A 13,191-nucleotide genomic window follows, 5' to 3' on the forward strand; every position below is an offset into this window, starting at 1 on the left:
TCAAATCTTGAGAAAAGGAGTTCCAGAATCCCAGAATAACCAATGAGAGCACCGCCCAAAATGTTATGCAGGGCAACAGGTTTGCTCACATTGACTATGCATGTTTGGTTGGAAATTAATCCCATAGAATTTAATAACACTTTCTTCTGAGTAAGACTGCAGAAGATTATAGCCATAGCTGTTTGATTTATGTTTATTTCTAAATATAATCCTGTCCTTGGTGAGGTCTCCTTAAAGTATGAAGTACGGTAGTCTTGATGAATTGCCTGTTGAAAGAGACAGTGTACAATAAAAATGGGAAAAACAGTAGGTATAACATTTTAACTTCTATGCAGCTAGATGTATCAACACATCAACACATTTGTAATTCATTTAATAACATTTAAATGTGGGGCATTACCATTAAAAATAGGGGGGCAGTATGTATCACACAAGTGACTAAACCTATTACAAGCTGGCAACTGTATGACACCCCTATAGGGAGAATGCTATAATTTTTTTTATTAAATTTTTGAAATTTTACAAAAACAAAACAACCCATCCCCAAACCTCCCCAACCCTCCCATTCCCTCCCCCGACCTTCCCAGAGCTGAACATAGGCTTAATTACAATTTCTTCAAAAAGTCTTAAAAAAAGAAAAAAATATAAACCATGAATAAATCTAAATACTAAATACATTAATTAAACAAATTATAAGATAATTAGCAGTAATATATATATAAAAAAACACAAATACCAAAAGAATAATACTTAAAAGAAAAAAAAGAATAAAGAAAAAGAAAAAAAGAAAAAGATAAAAGAAAGTATAAGAGTAAAAAATAAAATTAAAAAAAAGAAAATAAAATCTATAAGATATTTTAAATTTTAAATATGTTATTGAAAAACTAGATAATATTTTTTAATATCCAACTTATATTGTATAAAATCTATCCATTTTTTCCATACTGCAAAATACTTCTCCTGCGATTGATCCTTCAAAAAAGCCGAAATCTTTGCCATTTCCGCCAAATAACCACTCTTGCAAAGTAGGCAAAGATTCCTTCTTCCAACATTGCCCTACTAGCAGCCTTGCGGCTGTAATTAAATTTAACATCAATGTGGTCTCTTTAGTATCACAATCAGTTATAATACCTAACAAAAACAATTGTGGAGTAAATTTTACCCTCCTTCTAAAAATTCTTTGGATATTCCACCATATCTTAATCCAAAAGGCTTTTATATTTTTACACGACCACCAAATATGATAGTAAGTAGCATCCAAACAACCACATCTCCAACATTTAGGCTGTAAGTCAGGATACATACGAGACATTTTTTGTGGATCAAGGTGCCATCTGTAAAACATTTTATAAAAATTCTCCCTTAAGTTCTGGGCTTGTGTAAATTCGACATTCTTCACCCAAATAATTTCCCAGGTATCTAGTAGAACCGGTTCACCAAAATTTTGTGCCCATTTAATCATACATTCTTTAATTAATTCTGCCTCTGAATCTAGTTCCACTAGCACCCCATAAATTCTCTTAATATGAGTTCGTCTTTGGTCTTTTACTTGTTTAAGAACATTTTCATCATCTCTAAGTAAACCCACATTACGGTCTAACTTCCATCTATCCACTATTTGTCTATACTGAAACCATGAGTATATAATATTTTCTTGTGCTAGATCTTCCAAAGATTTTAACTGCCAATTTTTACCATCCCATCTAAGTAATTGTGCATAAGAAACACCATCCATCTTGAATCTTCTCCTTATTCCCTCTATCGCATGCCAGGGTATAGCCCATAATGGGATTTTAAAATCACTTCTATAATATTTCCTCCAAACCCGAAATAAAGAAATCCTTATAATATGAGATTTAAAAACCCTGTCAACTTTTTTATTAAAAATTAAATAGGCATGCCATCCAAAAAGTAAATCCCAACCCTCCAAGAGGAGTATTTCTACATTTGTTAAATTAACCCAATCACTAATTAATGTTAAGACCACCGCATCATAGTACAATTTCAAATTCGGTACCTTGAGTCCGCCTCTCTCACGAGTGTCTTGTATTATTTTAAGCTTTACTCTTGGTTTTTTCCCCACCCAAACAAATTTATTGATACCTTTCTGCCATTCATTTAAATTAATCTCATTCTTTAAAATAGGTATCATTTGGAATAAAAAAAGGAACTTTGGCAGAACATTCATTTTGATCACCGCAATTCTTCCCAAAAGAGATAATTTCATTTAGATAATTATCTATATCTAAAACCTGTATTTTAGTACTCTTATATAATTTTTGATAATAATCTAAAAAAGATTTCTTAATCAAATCCTTATGGTATACCAATTTACCATTATAGTTTATTTTATCTATAATTCTCTGTCTCTGTTTCTTTCTTAATTGATAAGCCAACCATCTCCCTGGTTTATTAGCATTACAAAATATATTTTGTTTCATATACATTAAGTTAGTTGCAGTTTGATCAGCCATCAACATATTAAATTGTGTTTTAAGCAATTTTATAGATTCTTTAGCCTTTTCATCTGTAGGATTTGAGATCAAAATTTTTTCTTTTAATTTAATCTCATCTTCCAATTCCTTACGTTTCTGAATCTGCTTTTGTCTATGAGCATAATTCATTTGTATCAAAATCCCACGCATGAAAGCTTTACCTGCATCCCATACCATTGACATTGAAGTTCCCTTATGCATATTTAAAACAAAATAGTCCCTTAAATACTCCTTTAATTTTTGAACATTCTTTTCTTGTCTAAATAAATTTTCATTCATCCTCCATGATCTCCTCTCCTTCATCAACCAACTCCATCCAAACTGGACTATGATCCGTCAATATCCTAGGAAAAATTTTAACATTCTTCACCCTAAAATATAAATCAGTTGTAATCAAGAAAAAGTCAATTCTTGAGAAAGATTGATGTTTATCTGAGAAGTAAAGTCCCTCTCCTCCTGATTGCGTTCACGCCAGTAGTCTCGTAGCTCCCAGTCCTCTTTCAAATCAAAAAAAGCTTTAGGTAATTTAGCCTGTTTAAAAGAAATAGAAGATCCTTTTTTGTCTCTTTGTGTATCTAACACACCATTCCAGTCACCCATTAATATCACAGATCTATAATCCAACAAAGTTAATTTCTGATGTAATAATCTATAAAATTGTTCCTGTTGTTGGTTTGGTGCGTACAATCCGACTATAAGTATTTTCTTACCATATAAGCCAACTTCGATCATAACATATCTCCCTTGAGAATCAGATTCTACCAAACAGGCTGATAAGCTTTGCTTAACATAAATAACTACGCCCCCTTTTTTCCCAGGAGCAGAAGATACAAAATGAGATCCCAAACGAGCATTAACTAAATATTTTTGATCTTTAGCTATAATATGTGTTTCCTGCAAACAAATAATATCATTATTATGTTGCTTTAAATAGTGAAAGATTTTCTTTCTCTTCTGAGGGGAATTAAGGCCATTAGCATTCCAAGTCAGGAGCTTTACCATCTCCCTTGACCAGAAGCCTGGAGAAGAGTGCTTGAAGATCTGCCATTGAGGAATGTGCTGCAGAACTCTTGGGTCTTGCTCCTCCCACCAGCAACGAAACACTTTCTTGAAGAGATTCTTTAACTTCTTTCCTCTGTTGTTCCTTTTCCTTGTGTCTATGCGCTGCACAGGTCATTCTTTGCTCTTTAATCTCTGCTTGTCGCGACCACTCCGACTGTAACTCTCCAACCACCATCACACCTAGTCCTTCAGACTGCTGTTCCACCTCTTTACCATCCAGAACTCTATGCATCATAGATGATGGTGAGCCTGCTCCCCTGCTCTAGCAGGTTCTTCACTTCCCCTCTAATTTCAGTTTTATTCTGATCTAAAAGCTCCTTCATTTCCCCTCTGATTTGAGTTACTGCATTTCCCATTATATCTTTCATATCTTGTACAGATATTACTGGCAGAGGAGGAGAAGATGTGGTGTAGCTTTAGGTTGTTGTACCGGTAGAATCGCAGGAGAAGAAGCCACCTTAGGAACTGTAGAAGCTGCTTGCCTTTTTGAAGCCATTTAAAAAAAAAAAAATTTCTTATTTCCTCTTTCTTCCTTCTTAAAAAAAAACAATAAAAAAGAAATCCTCAAAGAATGAAAAAACAAAGGAGAGTTTAAAAGATATTTCAAAAACACAAAACCACCTTCAGAAAAAAAAAGAAGTTTAAAAAGTTTTTTTAAAAAAAGCTATATAGTCCATAACGTTCCGTTTGACTCACTTTTTTTTCCCCGGAAAAACTTTCAAATCGCCATTTTACTTTCACTCTCCACACAAACAAAAAAACAAAAAAAAAAAGATCAGCCTAAACTAAAAAGCAAATAAAACTCAATAAGTCCAATCCTTTATCCAGCTCTGTCTGCTTTTTTAAGAAAAAAAATCACTCACCCAATCCCTTTAAGCGCGGAGATGGTAGCGGCGTTTCACTTTGTTCCCAAAGGGAAACAAAGACAGCTGGGAGGCGGAGGCAACCCGAACTCCGAGGGAGCTCTCTTTCCACCCCTCCAAAAAAAAACCCTGGGGGGGTTGAGATGCTCTACCTCTATTCGGGTGGTTCTCTCCCCCCTCCCTTCGCCCGGGAGGGGGATTTCGAGCCGCGGGACAGCTGGTGACTGCTGTGCTCCGCGGTTCTCACGCTGTCCCAGGAGTACGGCTACAATGTAGCCGCCATCATCGACGCTAACCACCGGAAGGACGAGAATGCTATAATTGAAAAGCCCTGGTTCTGAATCACATACTGTGGGAAATAACTATATGTAAGGCCAGGATCTTGCTGGGCAAATTTAATATATGGTCCCACTGATATTGGAAGAGGCACTATTTCAAATATTTAGATTCTAAACCAATTAGGGCTTAATAGACAAATGTCATCACGCCAAGCCCCAAGGCAAGATAGGAAGCAAGTAAATGTAGCCAAGTTTAACCAATAAGGCTCAGTCAGACACAGACGGTAATAGTTTAAGGCCTGAGGTCCCACAGTCCAATTTACACTCCCCTAGGGCTACTATATTTGGACTGACAAATGTCTGGATGATCACTAGATGGCAACTACAGAGAGTCCTCGACTTACAACAGTTCATTTAGTGGCTGTTCAAAGTTACAATATCACTGAAAAAAGTGACTTATGATCATTTTCACTGAAAAAAGTGACTTATGACTGTGGCAGCATCCCCATGGTCATGTGATCAAAATTCGGACACTTGGCAGCTGATTCATATTTATGATGGTTGCGGTGTCCCAGGGTCATGTGATCATCTGTTGCAATCTACTGACAAGCAAAAAGTCAAGGGGGAGAAGCCAGATTTATTTAACAACCATGTTAGCAATTTAACAACTGCAGTGATTCACTTAATAACTGTGGCAAGAAATGTCGTAAAAATGGGGCAAAATTCAGTTAAAAATTGTCTCGCTTAGCAATAGAAATTTTGAGCTCTATTGTGGTCATAAGTCAAGGACTACCTGTAGGTAGTCATGTAGATTTTTTTTTTCAGCCCAGGTATTTTAGCACTGGCTGTTTCTGCGCCAGATGCAGCTTTTGAACCAGCTCCATGTCGTATCAACTAATCCAAATATATGAAGTTACTCCTGTTATGCATGAAAGAGTTCTGTAGCAGAAGAAAAGCTAACTCGTGCTCTTTCTGTCTCCTCTTTCTCTTTTCCCTTCCACTGCCTGATTTATTCCCATTGTTTCTAGGGTGCTTCAAAGTGGGTTAGAGGTAGAACGTTTGCGACTCAGGAACTTTTACCATTATTACCATTCCAAACGTGGCATGTGGAATTCACACAGCAAGAAGACACCCAAAGACTAAGCACCAGCTCTGCCATCAGCTGGACCCCCTACTCCTGGTCTTCTTTAAGCAGGAACAAGGAAGCAGCAGCCACAGCATGACCCAGCACCATTTTTCTACTGCTACAGGTAGCCTTCTGGATGCAGCATCTGTCAGAGGCCAGACCAAGAGCACTTGGAGTGGAGGTTTTCTACAAAACTACTATTTAAAGCAAACCATGTTTATTTTGGGATTTTTTGTGACTTTTCTTAAAGGATCTAATTTCTTAGTGAGCAATTACATTTATTAACTCGGTAGTGCTGAAAGGCAAAGAGTACTGCTAATAGGAGAGTGAGGTGAGCTCGCCAGTATTATTGCCAACCAGGAATGAGCTGGTGCAGCTTCTCAAAGCTCGTGTAACTGCCAGGAAAAGTTTATGACTGTATTTGCCCTACTTTAACTCCTAAAGTGAGCTGGGAAGGGGAGAGTCTTCAATGTGTCACAAATGGTTCCTCCTTGGTGTGTTTACGCCACTGCCAGGGGGAGAAGTTGAAGAGAATTGAAAATATTTCAAAGGGGCATGAAAAGACTTGTATCGGGCAAGAGGTGTTCCAGTCTCTTCAATACAGTTTTGGGATTTTTTTCCCCCCTACTAGCTCTGCTGCTTTTGCTGCTCCAGCCCCACAGTTATATTGTGCCTCTGGTAGGAATTACTTCAAAACTCCGCTTATAAATAGAATTATAAATAACCATCTCCAATCCCAGGGAGAAGGTAGAGCAAAAGCATTCCCCTGAAAAAAATAGCTTTATAAGGGGGAGGGGATAGCCAGGAAAAAGCTCATTAGAACTTTCAAGCTCCAGCATTTTGGGGTGTGATTACCTCATCAAAGGGTTGGGAAGTATTTTAGGCTTTCTGTTCTACATATTTGTGTCCTCTGAAATTGAATCTGCACTTTTTGTCCACTGGGAGACACACAGTCTCCCAACAAGAGGATATTTTCCAGGTAGAAAGACAGAGAGGATATAGAATTGGCAAAGGAACAGAAAACAGAAAGTGCAGCTGACTCTCTCTCCTTCCACAACATAGTTGCTTCTGAACATCCCCCCTCACTTTTCTTCATCTCTTGCTTGGTACGAACCAAGACTGGCTGCCTACAAACGTGAGAGACAAAACACATTTGATATAATTGTCAGCAAAGAAGCAAACATTACATAGAAATAGAAATTCTGGGAACAAAGGAATTCTGGATTGTCTGGATTGTGAGGGGTTTAGAGTAGGAGTCATCACCCATACTTCGTACTCTGTGCCATGTTAACGGAGAACGCAACATAATAATAATAATAAAACCTCACAGCCTTTTATCTGGGAGGGACAGACCCTAAGAATGTAGACTAGTGGCTGAAGGGATTGACTTGGTAGGAAGGGGCTGACCATATTTTCCCCCGGCCCAATTACTGTTTTTGGAGCAACCTTCTCTCTTTATGTACCATGGATCGAATATAGAGAGTGAATGAGGTTGCTATGGTGAAAGTATCAAAACAGGAGTGGAGAGAAGGGCAAAGCAATATTTCCAAGCTAATTTCTGTGAAATTATGAGGTAGAAAGCTGTTTTCAGAAAGTTATGTCTGATTTTTTTTAATGGATATTGTTATTAAAAAAAAATAAAGTAAATGTCCTGGTTCTGATTTTCTCGAGTTTCTGTTTTGTAAATTCATTTGAAGTCATGGTACTAGCAGGGTGGGAAATTTTTCTTCCTGCAGAGGCCCAAACAAGGCCTGCAGTGTTGATAGGAAATGCTTGGCAGGCACAGCTGTTGCTTCATCCAGATCACCAAAAGCCTTTTTCCCCTCCCCTCTCTGCCAGGTGCTGTGGCACCCAACCAGCTGCAGTCCTGTTTTCACAGAGTAAGGAATTAGTCTCATTAGCTCTTTCATAACATACTTAGCTGGCTCAGGTGAGCCTATCATGCCTACAGCTAAACTCAGTCACTCCTGGGATTAATTTTTGCCCCCTAGGGGTGCAACAGTTGGGGCTACAATCCATCCTCCAGGTCAGCCTATCATGCAAAGGTCTATGGTGATTCTCAGTCATCCAGGTCATGGTTGTCCCAAAGGTGCTTTTTCAAAAGGCAACTGGACTTTCTTTGTTTTTCCTCGAAGATATTTCGCTTCTCATCCAGTCAGAACTGAACTCTAAAGAAGCTTCTTGGCTGAGAAGCAAAAAGTCTTGAAGGAAAAACAACAAAAGTCCAGTTGCCTTTTGAAAAAGCATCTTCGGGACTATCATGCGAACAAACTCAAGAGGTCTGATCTAAGCCTTCTTTCTCCTGCCAGAACTGAGACAAAACCCTGGAATGACCCCATTCCAAATATATCTCCATTTTATTCTTATTCTCTAGGCAGGTTGAGTGAAGCAGTAGCAGAAATAAACGCACAAAAGGAAAAGAGGGGCTGACTGCTCTTCACACGACTGGAATATCTGGAATGATGTGTTGTCAACGGCAGGGGAAAAGTTTCCTTGAGGGAGCAACTGACTCAGAAATGTTTTGCATATAAAGCAAAATATGCCTTACACCCAAGAAAATTTGCATGAAATATATTTTCACCCGAAGCTATAAACAGAGAATGGAGTATCACACACAAAAGTGTGATAAAATACCATTTGGTATATATTAGGTAGAATATTCGGATTAAAACCCAGTTGATGAAATCTCAATCAGGAGAAGGTAGATTTACTGAATAACCTGAATAATTGAATAATCTTGACAGCAGAAAACAAGCCAACTATTTCCATCCTTCCCCAGCTATTCTCAGCCAGGGTGGGGCTATGGGTTTTTTTGTTTTTTGTTTTAAATACAAGTACGCCTCGACTTATAGCAGTTCGATTTTGTGACTGTTCGAAGTTACAATGGCACTGAAAAAAGTGAGTTATGACCATTTTTCACGCTTACAACCATTGCATCATCCCGTGGTCATGTGATTTACATTCAGATGCTTGAAACCTGGTTCATATTTATGACTGTGGAAGTGTGATCTCTTTTTGCAACCTTCTGACAAGCAATGTCAATGGAGAAGCCAGATTCACTTATCAATCGGGTTAATGACTTAACTGCAGTGGTTCACTTAACAACTGTGGCCAGAAAAGTGAAATGGGGCAAAATTCACTTAACAAATTTCTCACTTAGCCACATAAATTTTGGGCTCAGTTGCGGTCCTAAATTGAGGACTACCTGTGTTTGGGTGAATGGGACTTTGCTTGGCCCCACCCACAGGCCTGTAGGTGGATTTGCATTATTTGCAAGAACTTTGAAATAAAGAACTGGACTGCCTCACATTTACTAATCAGTGTGAAGGCTCTTGGAGAATATTTGGCATGGTTTTTAAATTTTAAGGTGAGGTTAATTCATGGCCCTGTGCAAATGTTCAGGTTTACTACAAACCTTCGAGCATGTGTAAAAGCATGTATTTGGATCCATAGTGGCAAGAATGCTTCAGATCCGATGCGGGCATTCGTTTTAGACCTACTGGCTTCCCCTTAAAAAAGCTGTATCTTTTCTTGGTCTTGTGTACACGACCCGTGCTGGCTAAGGCATAATGCTTATCTGAGTTAAGAAGCCAGTTGCTGCATCTTTAAATCTCTTTAATTTTAAAGTCCACACAGCTACTTTGAGAATCCTGGAATATTCACTGCTGCTTTAAGGAATATTCAACAGGTACAGAGAGGGTACCCGCACTGGATTTGAAGCACCTCTGTCTGCTTTGCATTTGAGTACTGTACCCCTCCAGTTGGCTGACAACCATTTTGTGCTGGAAGTATAAAATGAGGCAAGTCACTTATGCAGCGGAAATGAGGTTGCTCCATTATCATGCTGTTTTGGTTTGTATCTTTATCCATTACTACATTTTTTTGAAGAATAACTTAATTTAAACATCTGAATGTGATTTTCAATTATGTACAATAAGGTAGCAGAATAATTATACATTTACAAAGCATGATGTGTAGCAAAAGAAGATTTTTATTTTACAGTGGAAAAACAATGTGCCATCCTGGATTTGCAATCTTGAATTGGTGACATGTGTATGTTTTGTTTAGTTTTTTTTACTTATGAACTGGATCTTTATCAAGAACCCAGAAATAGTAATCAACTTTATTCTGTGGACAAATAGACAATGATGGATTGAGAGAGAGAGAGAGATCCCTTGTGTTTTTGTCCTTTTTGTCCTATGTTCTCCCCTTCTTTACTAAGGCAATTAAAAAAAATAGACAAAAGTACAATAAAAACAAACTATACCTGTTAGGCAAGTAGGTTCAAATTTGGTCACAGTAACTAAATTGTTGCCAGCTAAGCTTGAAGTAGATCAAATCAGTAGTCAACGTGATGAAAGAAGAAAGAAAGAAATATATACATTTACAGTATCTTGACACCACCCTGTTTGGTGCCCTACAAAGGAAAGAATTTATACTTGCTCTCTATTATGTTAAACTGGGCAAAACACAGCACTCTATTCTTCTTTAAAGCTGCTCAGGACAAGTTTTATTAACTTGAACCCCGTCCTACAGGTTTTCATGGGGTGGGGTGTGGTGGAGTGAGGTTGGGCAAGGTAAGAACACAGGGGAATTCTGAATAACTTTGGAGGACTATCTTTAGAACCAAAGAGGTGGGAAAATGAAAATAGGGACCACTACTTGGGAAAAGGAAAAACACAAAGTTTCTTTCTACTAGTGTTAGGAAAGTAAACATTTTCTTTTATTTATTTATTTACTTTTTAAAAACAACCACCTATCTAGGGACAATAGTATTTCTTTCTGTTCTGAAAGCTCCAGCCAAGGTTGCTTTCAGACAACAGATCTGATGCAAATGATTATAGCCCAAAGTTCTGGTGTTCCCTTAGGCAAATGCATGATGTCAAACAACTAAAGATGGAGTAGCTCTTCTAGGCATGTTCCTGGCCCTAATTAGTGTTTATTTTACATTTTGCTAGAGGAAAGCTACCACACTGAAGACAAAATATGGGCATTAAACAGTCCCACAGTGAAGTTCCTCTTCCCAATGGCTGCATGAAACAATATTAATGAATAAATCTCATTAGTGCCCAGAGGCATTTGGCTGCATCTCTGTTTCACAAAAGGTCAAAGAGCTGGTTGTGGCCTAGTTTTGATTTCTAAGGAGCTAAGCTGCTTATCTCCTCCAATTCACCTTCAGGTATCCACAGCTGTTCATTACTGTCCATTGCTCAGTTTTCAGAAGTCTTGAGTGGTATCTCATGCATGTGTAGACTTGATCTAATGCAAATCTAAGCAGATTGCTAAAATGTATACTAATTCCATCAAGTTGCTTATTGAACCTTTGACTTTATATCAAAATTAAGTCTTCCAAGAGTTCTTGGGCAAAGCTGATCTAATATAGTAGAAAGGACTACACATTTTCTACGTTCCATCTCAATTACTACATTAGGAATGGTCATCTTGTAGGTAGGACATTTGTAGTCCTCAATGCTCCATCAATAGATCCATAACTCCTCCCAGAGTATAAGTGGAGGCTTTTCTATTTCATCTTAGGGCTTAGTGTCATGAGAAAAATAACTTTTAAGCCCCTGCAAAAAATGGAGCATCATGCTTGGTTTTTACCTATATCTAATTCCTAAAATGAAACAATGAGACTGAAATTTCAACTCTACCCATCTAATAAAAAAAAAACCTCCAGCCTACAGTTAAGGCATAGAAAAGTTCAGTTCTTCCTTGCCTAAAATGTTCACACTCCTCTGACTAAAATGGAGCTCATTCACTATTTCATCAGATGTTTCTTGCACTCTAGTTGACCTGCTCAAGTCTGAGCAAGGTCAGCCTAGGTACATCTATCTTAAAAGGAAGATGATTTGGACCACTGCAGGTGTTACAATCAGAGCCCATAGAATGGAGACTGTTTAAATGCACAAATCAAAAGCCCCCAGTACCCACTGAGTACCCAGGAATCAGGAACTGATATTGTCTTGTGGGTCAGGTAAGCATTCAATAAGCAATTGTAAGTGTACAATTGAAGACTATCAAACTTTAGTTTGTTAAATGGCAAAGAACATACATATTTTCTTCTACTTGCATTTCAATGGAATGGGGTCAGCCTGAACCCCTTCCTATTTAAGGGGGGTCTGCTAACTATTTAGCTGGGTTCAAGATCTTATAAAGCCCTGAAATCCAACTTTAGGCACCCATCCAAAACCTCATTCTTTACCCAAAGCTTCTCTGATGAATGGCTTGTTATTCATTGCTTCCCTTTCTCCTGCCCCACTTTGTTGAATATTTATAATAGTTTTAATTGACTGATTTTAATTGTGTTTTAATCATTTGTAAACTACCCCGAGATGTAGTTGCAGCTTAATTAGCCTCCCCCAGTAGCGTTGCCAGATAGGTTGACTTGCAAATTGCATCATTCCCCCCCCCCAAATGTCATTGGGGGTGGTAATGGGAATGCCTAGCTATCTCTTAGGATATAAACACTGAGCAATAGCAGTCCAATAGCACTTGGGTTTCTCAACTGCGGGGGGGGGGGTTGCTCACCATGCCTGCAACTTATTTACTAAACTACAAAACGTAGATGAAACAGAAGAGAATGGAGCAAATGGTCAAAACACCTTTTCAAGTGCAGGTTTGCTACACAGAAAGAGCTATCTGGCTGCATCAACTACTGCTTTAGTTAGCTGCAGGAAAAGTTATATGACTGAAGTCAAGACAGAGAAGGGGGTGGGTGGGTTTTAGCATACCTATTGTGAGCTGTAGCTTACAAGGCTTGGAAGTACTTGTGAGAAATTGAGAAATGAGTCAAAAGAAAAAAGCTAGGGATTAGGCCAGGGGTGGGCAACCTTGGCTCTTTTATGACTCGTGGACTTCAACTCCCAGCATGGCTGGCTCAGGAATTCTGCAAGTTGAAGTCCACGAGTCATAAAAGAGCCAAGGTTGACTACCCCAGGACTAGGCAAACAACTGATGTCTGTTGAATGAGCCGTGGTGGCAGAGTGGTTAGAATGCAATATTGCAGGCTAATTCTGCCAACTGCCAGCAGTTCAATTCTCACCGGCTCAAGGTTGACTCAGCCTTGAGTTTTGAGGTCGGTTAAATGAGGACCCAGACTGTTGGGGGGCAATAAGCTGACTCTGTAAAACTTTTAGAGAATGCTGTAAAGCACAATGGTGCAGTATATACTGTAAGTCTAAGTGCTCTTGCTCTTGCTATCTGTAGATACCTATTTGTGTCTGCCAAATAGAAGTAAACAGCTTGGAGGGCTTTATTTTAAAAGATAGCCAACTTCTAGATTAATTGTGCCTAGTCTTCAAGCAAACAAAAATTAAATGTAAAGAATATAGAATATTTCCAAAGTGTGAACCAACTGCTGGCTT

General features: G+C 38.3%; 1 protein-coding gene across 2 annotated transcripts in view; it reads left to right on the forward strand.

The window, feature by feature from the left end:
• The window catches only part of B4GALNT4 (beta-1,4-N-acetyl-galactosaminyltransferase 4), a 210,661-nt gene extending 203,167 nt beyond the window's left edge, over positions 1-7,494 (forward strand). For both annotated transcript variants that reach the window (XM_039353242.1, XM_039353243.1), the window contains one exon: positions 5,727-7,494. In XM_039353242.1, coding sequence (XP_039209176.1) covers positions 5,727-5,841 — 115 coding nt within the window. In that variant the 3' untranslated portion in view covers positions 5,842-7,494. The remainder of the gene's footprint in view (positions 1-5,726) is intronic.
• The last annotated feature ends 5,697 nt before the right edge of the window (positions 7,495-13,191 follow it).

The sequence above is a fragment of the Crotalus tigris genome, unplaced genomic scaffold (genome assembly GCF_016545835.1).
Source record: "Crotalus tigris isolate CLP2741 ecotype Arizona unplaced genomic scaffold, ASM1654583v1 scf7180000018504.2861643, whole genome shotgun sequence".
Lineage (NCBI taxonomy): Eukaryota > Metazoa > Chordata > Lepidosauria > Squamata > Viperidae > Crotalus > Crotalus tigris.